The sequence below is a fragment of the Anolis carolinensis genome, chromosome 4, assembly GCF_035594765.1.
Source record: "Anolis carolinensis isolate JA03-04 chromosome 4, rAnoCar3.1.pri, whole genome shotgun sequence".
Taxonomy (NCBI): domain Eukaryota; kingdom Metazoa; phylum Chordata; class Lepidosauria; order Squamata; family Dactyloidae; genus Anolis; species Anolis carolinensis.
Window position 1 is genome coordinate 182,423,123 of NC_085844.1, and position 12,462 is coordinate 182,435,584.

A 12,462-nucleotide genomic window follows, 5' to 3' on the forward strand; every position below is an offset into this window, starting at 1 on the left:
TGCACTTTCAAGTGTGGGACAAAGGAAGTGGCTCAGGTTTCTACATTTGCTGGCCATGATTCCCATTGACCACCTTGACTGTACTCACCTTCATGGTGAACCAAGCCCTCCAATACTTCCTATCCATTCCCTTTTTACCCCTTGATTTCTCTAGCTTTAAAAAGCAGGTGTAGTTCAGTGACAGAAAAAGTGATCTGCCTGAAAAACATATCAGGAAAGAATCCTGTCTGAATCTGCAAGGAACTATTGCCTGTTAATGTCTACTGCTCTGGATGGCCTAATGGTCTGGGTGTATTGTGTGGCAGATTTCTATATTGCTGTCTGGGAATCTTGGATATGGATGCTTATACAATACCAGCAGCTGCATTGACTGTACACTCTTTAATGGAAACACTTGCAAATATAATGGGACCAATTTATTTTCACGTCAGGAGCGACTTGAGAAACTGCAAGTTGCTTCTGTTGTGAGAGAATTGGCCGTCAGCAAGGATGTTGCCCAGGGGACGCCTGGATGTTTGATGTTTTGCCATCCTTGCGGGAGGTTTCTCACACGTTCGAGCATGGGGAGCTGGAGCTGACAGAGGGAGCTCATCCACACTCTCCCCATGACCAATTTGAATGGGACCAATGCAACACACCCTTTCCATGTTCATGGCAGTGCCATAAATTTAAGCACGAAGCAGAAAAGCATTTCAGCATTTAATCAAAACTTGGTCTGATCAAAGTCTGTTATGGGTCTACTAAACCCAGAAGTTCAGTTTCTCATTTTTCTGTTTCTAGCAAGTTTTACACTCAATGTGTTCTTCTTTTTTCTGAAGTCAATGTTTCTATTTCCTTCATGAACCGGAGGCACAGTTCTTCCTGCCATGGCAAAGCCACACACTGAACGGTCACAGGGAGCCCCACACCCCCTTCCACTGCCTGCAAGGACAAAACACAGGAAGAGTAAGGATTTTGTGTTATAGTTTTGATACCCAAGAAAAGTGGCTGACAGACCTTATGAAGTACTAGATGACACAGGACATACCTTGGCAAAGATTTTGTCCCATATATCATTATAGTACCCTCTGAAGTTCTTCAGTTCCTCCTCATCTTCCTTCGTCACTGTTGTGACAGGAACCACTCCAGCAGGGAAATCCAAGTAGTTATACAACATAGTATAAATGGCTCCCACTGGAATGACAAAACCCAATAGGTTACTATGAGCTGCCAAATTAAATTTTTTGCTGACAGCTTGCAATGCTTTTGTAATTACTAATATACTACTTTTGAGGGAGAAGTGGCTTTATAACCACAGCCTCCTCAAATTTCTATTACAAATCCCCCAAAATGTAATTTTTCCATACCCAGTTTATGAAAATACTGGTAGGTGAGCTGCTTTAATTATTGTGTGATTTAAGTTTGATTTGGTTGTATGTTTACTATAGTGTGTTTCTTCTGTTGTAAGCTACCGCAAGTCCTTTCTGGAAGAGTGAGTGTGGTATAAAAAAAGCATTATTATTATTATTATTATTATTATTATTGACACAACGACGTTGTATGACACAGCAAACAAGATAGATATGCTGGATTTCGTTTCACAAAATCACAAGTCGAACACTTCCCAAGTGTCTAGGACTGTGTGATGTATTTTCGGATGATGCGTGCAGATCCCAGTAAGGTGGCCTTTTGCAGTTGGCAGATCGTAATTTTGTCAATGTCTATTGTTTCCAAATGCCGGCTGAGATCTTTTGGCACGGCACCCAGTGTGCCCATCACCACCGGGACCACCTGCACTGGTTTCTGCCAGAGTCTGGGAAGTTCAATCTTGAGGTCCTGATAGCGGCTGAGTTTTTCCTGTTGTTTTTCTTCAATGCGACTGTCACCTGGGATGGCAACATCAATGATCCAAACCTTGTTCTTTTCCACCACTGTGATGTCTGGTGTGTTGTGTTCCAGAACTTTATCAGTCTGGATTCGGAAGTCCCACAGTATCTTTGCGTGTTCATTTTCCACAACCTTTGCAGGTTTGTGATCCCACCAGTTCTTAACTGCAGGGAGGTGATACTTGAGGCATAGGTTCCAATGAATCATTTGGGCCACACAGTTGTGCCTCTGTTTGTAGTCTGTCTGTGCAATTTTCTTACAGCAGCTGAGGATATGATCAATGGTTTCATCGGTTTCCTTGCACAGTCTGCACTTTGGGTCATCAGCTGATTTTTCGATCTTGGCCTTGATTGCATTTGTTCTGATGGCTTGCTCCTGGGCTGCAAGGATCAGGCCTTCTGTCTCCTTCTTCAGGGTCCCATTTGTGAGCCAGAGCCAGGTCTTCTCCTTATCAGCTTTTCCTTCAATTTTGTCAAGGAACTTTCCATGCAATGTTTTGTTGTGCCAGCTGTCAGCTCTAGTTTGTAGTGCGGTTTTCTTGTACTGGTTTTTTGTCTGCTGTGCTTTGAGGAGTTTCTGATTTTTGACTTCAATGAGAGCAGGTTCTTCACTTTGTTTTACATATTCTGCCAGGGCATGTTCTTCTTCTTTGACTGCTTGTTTTACTTGCAAGAGTCCTCTGCCCCCTGATCTTCTAGGCAGATACAGCCGGTCAACATCACTGCGAGGGTGCAGTGAATGATGAATGGTCATGAGTTTTCTTGTTTTTCTGTCCAAATTGTCCAGTTCTGCCTGTGTCCAATTTATAATGCCAGCAGTATATCTTATGACAGGTATGGCCCAGGTGTTTATGGCCTTGATGGTGTTGCCTCCATTGAGCTTGCTTTTGAGAATTTTTCTGACCCTTTGTGTGTATTCTTTACTGACCACAGTTTTCACATGTTCATGCTTGATGTTGTCCAGCTGTAATATGCCCAGATATTTATAGGCCTCTGGCTGGTGACACCTTATTGTTTGGCCGTTGGGCATATTGATGCCCTCACTTTCAATTATTTTTCCCTTCTTCAATGCCACTGTCGAACATTTGTCCAAACCAAACTCCATGTTGATATCAGTGCTAAAAATTCGGACAGTGTTGGTCAGAGATTGGATTTCAGTTTCCGTTTTCCCATATAGCTTCAGGTCATCCATGTACATCAAATGTGAAATTTTGTGAGAATTCTTAGATGTTTGGTAGCCGAGATTTGTTTTTTGTAAGATTGTTGACAGAGGGATCATGGCAATAATGAAATTATTATTATTATTATTATTATTATTATTATTATTATTATTGAGGCTTACTGCAGTGGTGGGCACTTTATACGTGGAAGTCTTCTTGAAAGTATTCTTTAGGAAGATGCAGTTATTATGAGTCAGGAATCCAGAAATACAGGCTGGATCTACATTGCCCCCATATCCTAGGATTTGATCCCAGGTTATCTGCTTTGAACTGGATTAAATGAGTGTCCACTGCCATATAATCTGGGATAAGCAGATAATCTAGGATCAGATCCTGAGATATAGGACAGTGTAGAAGGGGCCACAATCAACCAACCCTCTACATTTTTCAGTTTGGCCTTTGCAGATTTGATTATTCACTGATTTGATCAAAATATTCTCAGAGGGGAATTCTTTTTTCCAACACAAATTATTTAAAACAGCCACTTGTGGAATACTGTTGCCTCCTAGGGGACAATAAATATAGTCCTTTTTTAAAAAATGGGGGTACTTTCCCCAAATCTGAATAGGCAGAGACCATGAAGCCCAAGAAACCTCTAAGACCCAAAGACAAAAAAAACCTTGAGACCCAAAGCTCCTTTCTCTTGATACAGCAAACTTACAATAGAAGTTAAAATTAATACCTAAACACAGTCATAACATCTAGATTGCCCAATCCTGATCAATACAGAGCTAAGAAACATCTGATAGTATGGGGTACATTGTCACCAATATACAGATGACATGCTATTCCTTGTTTCCTTACATCAGCAGAGTTATAGATCTTTCATCCCAGGGTTTGAATTGGGAAAAATAATTTTAAAGATGTAACACCAAAGAATTAAACAAAGACGACAAGTGAAACTATAATGTTCCCGATGCATTCTGACATCTTTGTCCAGAGAAACTAGTTTCTGAAAATTCCCCCAAAGAACTGTGTGGAACTGTTTCACTTCTGCCTTAGCAAAGAAATGAATATTTGAAAACATTCTAAAGATTCCCAATGCCCTCTGGAAATCTGATTTCACACATAATGTCCAAGTACTTGAAATTTTGCCGGGATATCCAATCTTATAAGCAGGAGACAGTGCAGGGCAAAGCATCACATCCAGCTGTAGTTTCTTCCACTCTGCAATAAATTTGTAGCAGTATTCCTAAGCAAGAAAGAATGAGAAAAGATAGCAAGATTTCAGTATTCATGTCTTAATTACACTGTTCCTTGACTTTAAGCAATGTTCTATACATGGAAGTGCCCTCATTCTATTACTGCAAAATACACAAGATAAGCTGTCTATTGATGCATAGTATGAATATCATAATATTCCAGTACTGGGCTAGTTGCCACCTGCTTTTTGGGTTCAATTCAATGTGCTGGTTTCAATCTTTCAAGCCCTAAAAAGCTTGAGACCTGACTATTAAAGGGACCCACCTGTTACATTATGAACCTGACTTTATGTTAAGATCTTCAGAGAGGGTCTTCTTCAGAATAACATCATATACATAGGTAAACTGAAATTAGGGAGAACTTCTACATATGAATCTATGTTGCTCCCAGGCTTTTTATTTTCTCAGAACTTTAAACAGTTCCCTCTCTTGCTGCTGTAGTGAAGAGTGTCAAGAAATTGTATTTTAAAATTGTCTTGATGTTTGCTAATTATTATTTATTTTAATGGCTTCAGTGATCATTATCTTCATGCTTTGTTTAATTAGGGATAGTGGCATCTGCCTTAAGAGCTTTTTAGTGGATAATCACAATAAAATAAAAGTATTGTATTTTAGTGTTCTAAAAAAAATTAAGACCCTAAAGATAAAGGTTTTCCCCTGACATTAAGTCTAGTTGTGTCCGACTCTGGGGGTTGGTGCTCATCTCCATTTCTAAGCTGAAGAGCCGGCGTTGTCTGTATGCACCTCCAAGGTCATGTGGCTGGCATTACTGCATGGAACACCATTACCTTCCCGCTGGTGTGGTACTTATTGATCTACTCACATTTGCATGTTTTCAAATTGCTAAGTTAGCAGAATCTGGGGCTAACAGTGGGAGCTCACCCGTTCCCCGGATTCAAAATGCTGACTTTCCGGCCAGCAAGTTCAGCAGCTCAGCGGTTTAACCCACTGTGCCATCGGGGGCTCCTTAGTAACAACTAAGACCCTACAGTAAAGATAAAGGTTTTCCCCCTGATATTAAGTCTAGTCATATCCGACTCTGGCGGTTGGTGCTCATCTTCGGCTCATCTAAACCAAAAAGCCAGTGTTGTCTGTAGACACCTCCAAGGTCATGTGACCGGCATGACTGCATGGAGCACCGTTACCTTCCCACCGGAGCGGTACCTATTTATCTACCCACATTTGCATGTTTTTGAACTGCTAGATTGGCAGATGTTGGGACAAAAGCAGCAGCTCACCCTGCTCCATGGATTCAAACCGCAGACCTTTCGGTCAGCAAGTTCAGCAGCTCAGCGGTTTAACCCCTCTGTGCCACCGGGAGCTCCTTAGTAAGTTACTTAGTTACTGAGACCCTAGTAATATTATATTAGTTTGTTATCTGCCTCTCCTCACAGCTCGAATAGGGGCACAAAACAGTTAAAACACATCATCATAAAATATCGTAAAATGCATAAAACACACCACTTCAAAATACATATAATACAATATTAATAATTAAAATTGAATTAAAATACAAAACAAATAATAAATTAAAACACAAATAGAATGTAAATGTAAAATTCAGTTTAAAATTGACTGGGTAGGCCTGAAGAGATAGGTCTTCAGTTCCGTCTTGATTGCTTGAGATGATACAGAGCCGTACAAATGCTAAAATGGCTGTGGACTAGTTTTGCTTAAGTGTGTCCCTACATAATAAAGCATCCAGTAAGTTATCTGTATATCAATTTCAGATGCTCAAAATACACTTTTTTAAAAGGATGTTAGTACAAAATAGAAAAGGTTGCAATAATAATTTTGGACAAACCTAGACACTGATTAGGGTGACTTAGTATAACTTTGAACATCTAAATCAGTGGTTCTCAACCTGTGGGTCCCCAGGTGTTTTAATAATAATAATTATTATTATTTTATTTTTATACCCCACCCCATCTCCCCGAGGGGACTCGGGGCAGCTTACATGGGGCCAAGCCCAGGCATCAAACAATATAAAACTCAACAATAAAAACAAATCATAAGCAAATAAAATCACATATACAAATAAACAATAAGCACACTTTGATAAAATCCTGGGTTGGCTCCTAAAAGAGGTAGTAAGCCAGAAAAGCGCAAATAGTTTTGTACGGTACAAATTAGCCTACAACTCCCAGAAATCCTGGCCAGTTTACCAGCTGTTAGGATTTCTGGGAGTTGAAGGCCAAAACATCTGGTTGAGAACCACTGATCTAAATAATACAGATGTTCCTGTCTCATCTCATGCCCTGGAAGATTTGTGGCGTGAGGCTGGCTACTACCGCAGCACCAGCTCCTGCAAGTTCCACTGGATATTGATTAAGCTGCAAATGGACTCAGGAACTCTTAAAATAAATTTTACCTCAATTTCAAAGTGAAGTTCCCAAAGTTCTTTCACAGACCTAAAATTTTAAAGAGAAGAAGGTGGTAAACTAGGAAAGAAATAGCATGGTCCTTCCATGTCCAGTCCAGTCTATGTAGCTTTGCCCAACCTTATAGTCTCCCAATGCCTCAGGACTATAAGCCTCATCATCCCCACCTAATAATAAGAAGGCTGTCATATACTAATAACAGATCTAGACAATACTTTGTCAAATGACTGCTGGTGGGGTAATTGAGAAAGAAGCCAATAAGCCACTTGTAGGAAAGGATCATTGAGTGGGAAGAATGGATACTTCAAACTTCCCATGTACACAAATATACCAAAGTTACAAACACTAATCCGGGGAATTGCCCTCTATTCCTTAGAAATATGAAATTATGGATGCATCTATACTGTAGAATTAATGCATTTTGACACCACTGTAATTGTCATGGCTCAATACTATGGCATCATTGGAAATGTAGTTCTACAAAGCCTGTTCCACTAGAGTGTGTTGGTGTCTCACTGAATTACAACCCTCAGGATTTCATAGAATTGAGCCATGACAGTTAAAGTAAGTTACACTGCTCTAACTCTAAAGCATAGATGCACCTTGAGTTTCCACCAAGAAGTCCTTACCTCTCTGTCATGTTTTTCACAAGTTTTGATGCACGAGGACTCTAAGGAAGCAAAAGAATTGACAGAAGAATGGGCTTTTATTTTAAAATAATACACTTTTTATAACATTACAAAAATAATACACTTATATCAAAGTGTGCCTAGAAAGTACTGTGAGATGAGTTTTCCCCAGTCCATGAAACCTCAGTAATCTACTCAAGTTTGTTTGCCCAATCCAATCTATTGCAGACCACAGAATAACACAAGTCAACAAAATCAAACTATTTTTATCATCAAAAATGATAAAAAGTAGCACAGTTTAAATCAATTTTATGCTGATTTTAAATATTTCTTTATTTTTTCCCCATCACGTCAACTTTTTAAAATATGACAAATGGTATATTACAGCGAACTACTGTAAAGTCTGCATATTTCATAGCATATTCATGTAGCACAAACCAACAAGCATTTTTTGTCAGATATAATTTTAGGTCATTCTTATAGAGTTTTTTGCGCTGAATTCAGATCTGTTTATTTTTTCTCTATCATGTATAGTTTTTGCAATGAGGGTAATTAAATAATAAATGCATTTACACACTAATCTCAATAGACTCTAATTCGGGGGTCCCCAAACTACGGCCCGCAATCCACATGTGGGCCATCGAAGTCATTTATCTAGCCCCTGCGGCGGCATTAATACACATAAACAGTATATAAAACTTAAAAACATATAAAATGCATAGTTCCGTTCTTGGACTTGTTTTCTTCTCTTCCAGTGAGGAGAAAACCACAGTAATTGCACAGCCCAACAACAACAAAATAATTTCTTGGTGTCTTGGTTTTTAGACCTGTTCCTGGGGTTATTTGGGCACCAATTCAGAAAACGGCATTCAACAGACCCCATCAGCTCTAGTAGCTTAGATGATTATCATGATTTTCTATGGGCAAGCAGATGGTAACTGGTAGATAGCATATGGTCTGTATCTCAAAAACTGGAGATGATGGGGTTGGGGGCGGCGGTGTTCTGGGGCCATTTTTGGAATCAGCAGGTCAAATATACATACCCAGAAACAGGGATAACATTTGAGGTACCAAAATGTGTGTTGCCCCACTAGTACTTAATCTTTGCATGTGAGGTAAAGATATTAAGGGATTTACATCCCTAGACATAAATGATTATTGAGTTCAGTTATTGTTTCAGTTAAACAGCTCACTCCCTTTCCCCCTTCTCCCCACTTGCATTAGCATGTGCCCTAACAATGTGCCTCTCCTTTGCTTCTTACGTGTTGTTGCTTAGGTAGCTCACTCTCCGTTCCTCCTATTCTCTGTTGCAACAGTTCCACTGGCTACCAACCTATTTCCCAGAACAATCTGAAGTGCTGGGTATGACCTATAAAGCCTTATAGACCTTGAGCCCAGGTTATTAGAAGACCAAATCTATATGAACTTACCAGAAAACTATGATCATCAGGAGAGGGGGTGATGTGTATTTAGTGTGAACAATGGAGTGGGCTTTGTGTTGCTTACTCCCAGACTCTGGAACTCCCTCCCAAGAGAGACCAGGATGGCTCCATCCCTGCTTGCCTTTTGTAGGCAGGTGATAACACCCCTCTGCCATCAGGCATTTATGGACAGATGAGAGGCAAACTTTTGGAGTTGGGTGTGAAATTTTAATGTATTTTAATGAGTAATAGTTTTAATGACACAAAGGTTTAATTTTTTATTTATATTTAAACCGATTTACGCTGCTTTATTTAGCCCTAATTTATATTCATTATTAGCCGCTTTGAGTCCTAAGATAAAAAGTAAAGTAATATAATTCCCCTAACTTCACACCGCTGCAGTGAGCTCCTCACTTGATGCTTGTACACTACCATTTGCATCACCAGTAACCCTTCCATCTCTCACCACACCCTCTCATAATGACACTCCCTCCCTTGCTTCTTACATGTCACCACTCCCTTTGCTGAATCTGCCATCCGTCTTATACCCTTCTTTACCTCAACCTCATTCTCTTGGAAATGCATCCCTTGCCTCACACCACACACTCTTGCAGTGTGCCCCGGCCCCCAAGTTCCTTAAACGTTTCTCCTGGAAATGCCTAGAGAAATAAGGAGTACTGGTATGGTGCATTTCTGGTCCTTAAATGACTTAGGGCAGATGTAACTGAAGACACACTTTCTTCCACATGTTTCTGCCTAATGGTTAAGATCAGGCATAACAGTTTATTTCAAAAGATATTTTCTTTATTTATACCCTGCCTTTCTCCCCATGTGGACGGAATTCTTCTCTGGATGCTGAAATGGTATGATGGGCAGCCACTAAGAACAAACACATCTTCAAAATGATCCCGGCTCCTCCCTAGGGAGATCTGCCTTATGCTACTGAAACTCTTTATTCTCCCTGTGCTTTGCATTCACATGTGATCAAATATAGGCACGAATGGGTTTGCTATCAAGACTATCTTCAAGAAAAAATACAAAGAAACTCTGGTCATAATAACTACTGCTGCTTTCTTCAGCAAGTTAGGAAAGGTCAGTGAGGAAATAAGCCTTACTATTGGTCTGACAATCCAGCTTAGGAGGCGTCGCATCCAGTTAGGTACTTTTGCCAGGAGCAGCAAATCCTTTATTGAGGGATCCACCAACTCTCCTTTGCTGAAAACCAACCAAGACCATTTCATTATATAATCGTCACCATAATTATCACTTCAACTACCAGTATTCCAGCACCAAGACTTTGACAATGGCAAATAGCATAATATAACAGGATTATCAACTATCACACATCTGAACTCCTCAAGGACTCCCAAGCGTGTGCATTGGGACTCAGTAATGTGTAATTTATCTCTTGTCTCTATTCCATTCTATTCTTGAGATGTACACCCAGATAAACAGCACCTGTTTCAGGACCAATATTTTTCACAATGAAAGCCAGTAGAAATGAATAATTTGTATTTTCCTTCGCTTCCATATCCTCCCCAATGTATGAAGTTAGGGAGGGCCATAGGAAAAGTTTAGACACGCAGTTGTAATGTGCCATTAAATGTAATGTGCATCTCTATTTTGGTTCAGCAATTTAGCCAATAAAAGGTGTGCATTACATTAGAGTAAATACAGAAGTTACAGAGATGTACCTATGATGCCAGTTCAGGATTCCAGTGAACAACCTTATGCTCATATTCATTTCTTTTATTGTCAGTTACTATCTGCATTTACACAGGCATCACTCTTTCTTATTTTTTTCTCATTAGGATAAAATCTCTGCTTTTTGAACAACAGCCTTCCTCTTTTGTATATCTTCCCTGATGTTAATGATGCAAGCATTCTAGCTAATAATAATAATAATAATAATAATAATAATAATAATAATAATAATAATAATGACAACTTTATTTTATAACCTGCCTCCATCTCCCTGAAGGGACTCGGAGTTGCTCACATGGGGACCAAGCCCAGAAGTGAAAATAAAGTTAAAACACAACAACAATATAGTTAAAACAGTTGAGCAATAAAATAAAACATCATAAAATACATCAGTGGGTATCAAAAATGAAAGGTGGGGCTATTAAAATTGCAAGGGAGGGGCAGCATGTGCAAAACGCAGGACAGTAAAATCAGGAATGAGAGTAAAGTACTGGAGATCACCATTAAACATGCAAGCAATTACAATGTTACTTGAGATAGCATCCTAAGGGCTTTTTCTGGATCACAAGTGATGCAAGGTGTCCAAGAAAGCTGCATCAACTCTAATTTGCAGAAAAGATTAGGTGTTTCATACAATTTTACTTTATCTACAACAGTCTAGAAATCACTTTTAAGCCAGGACATGAGAGAAGCCTTCCACAGGATGGTAAAACATCCATCATCTGGGCATTTCCTGGGCAACGTCCTTGCAGACGGCCAATTCTCTCACACCAGAAGCAACTTGTAATTTCTCAAGTCACTCCTGATACAAAGAAGAAGAAAAACGGTTAAGCCACATGCATGTCCATTCAGAGGTTAGAATTATCAGAGTGAACAGAATTTTCAACATCAGAACATTGTAAGCCTGCCTTTTCCTGCAGTGGAGGTGATAGGAAAATGGAGCGGTAAGAAAGGAAGAAGCAAATTTCTTTACACAGAGTCCTGTCATCACCTTCTCTTACTTATGTAATATTAGGATTCAGGTAACACAGTACTTACAAGTGTTCTAGGTAGGTGGCAGAGCCATCAGCAAAGGTGCCTCCAATACAAAGGTTATACACAAAGTAGTCCATATTGATGAGCTTAAAGGGAACCAGCTGGAGAAAGAATTAAACAAAGAAACAAGTCTGGATAAAAAATAATTATTACTGTAAAATCCCATTGTGAAGATAAGAAATAATTTGCCCATTCAACTAAACCATTTTGCATGAAACAGTAAGGCAGAGCCACAATTCTCCTGGTAATGATATCTACAAAGATTCTGAAAAAGGGAAAGTTGTTCCATGAAATGGACCCAAGTCATAACTGTTCAGTACAGGCTCTGGCATTTCAGAGACAAAGAATTATTAGAAGCTCAGCTGCCACACATCCTCTGGTGTTGACACCAACAAATACAGATATTTATGCCAAATATAGCTATTCTAGAATATGTGTACTCTTAGATATTTAAAATCTATGTCAGTATTCTTTCCCACAATACTAGAAGGATGTATGGCAAAAGCCTACAGATAATTTATTCAAGGCATCTGCCACAAGAAGGTACAACAGTATCAAAACTTAACATTCATTAAATTTACACCTATATCCATATGGTGCCTGGTAATAATCTGAGTTTAAGGCCGAAGTTCATGCACCCATTCGTAATTATGTATTTCCCCCCTTAAAAGATGACGGGAAAGAAATGTTAACTTGAGAAATCTAAGAAAAATAAGAAGCCTTTTCAAACTCATGTGCCTCTGTGGATTTATTTAACATGGTGCTACAGCTAAATAAATCCAGACACACACTGGCATGGCTAAACTGAATACTAGGGGGCGGGGTGGGTGGGGGGGAATACCGAATTTTGAGAAATGGCAAAACATTATTGCATCCTCAATGCAACATTTCTGTTCAATATAATATGCTTTTAACTGCCTGCTCACTAACCCTAGCTCTCAAGGTGCTCTTAAAATTATATCCTCCAATCACAATACTGCAAATATAGTTACTAAAATATAAAAT

At 39.4% G+C, this 12,462-nt stretch overlaps 1 protein-coding gene across 1 annotated transcript in view; it reads right to left on the reverse strand.

The window, feature by feature from the left end:
* Positions 1–686: 686 nt before the first annotated feature.
* The window catches only part of LOC100555796 (fatty-acid amide hydrolase 1), a 30,761-nt gene continuing 18,985 nt past the window's right edge, over positions 687–12,462 (reverse strand). Inside the window, exons 9-15 of the mRNA XM_008109551.3 lie at positions 11,461–11,558; positions 9,834–9,933; positions 7,298–7,338; positions 6,659–6,698; positions 4,169–4,277; positions 1,028–1,173; positions 687–921 (exon numbers count right to left, since the gene is read on the reverse strand). Coding sequence (XP_008107758.1) covers positions 793–921; positions 1,028–1,173; positions 4,169–4,277; positions 6,659–6,698; positions 7,298–7,338; positions 9,834–9,933; positions 11,461–11,558 — 663 coding nt within the window. The 3' untranslated portion in view covers positions 687–792. The remainder of the gene's footprint in view (positions 922–1,027; positions 1,174–4,168; positions 4,278–6,658; positions 6,699–7,297; positions 7,339–9,833; positions 9,934–11,460; positions 11,559–12,462) is intronic.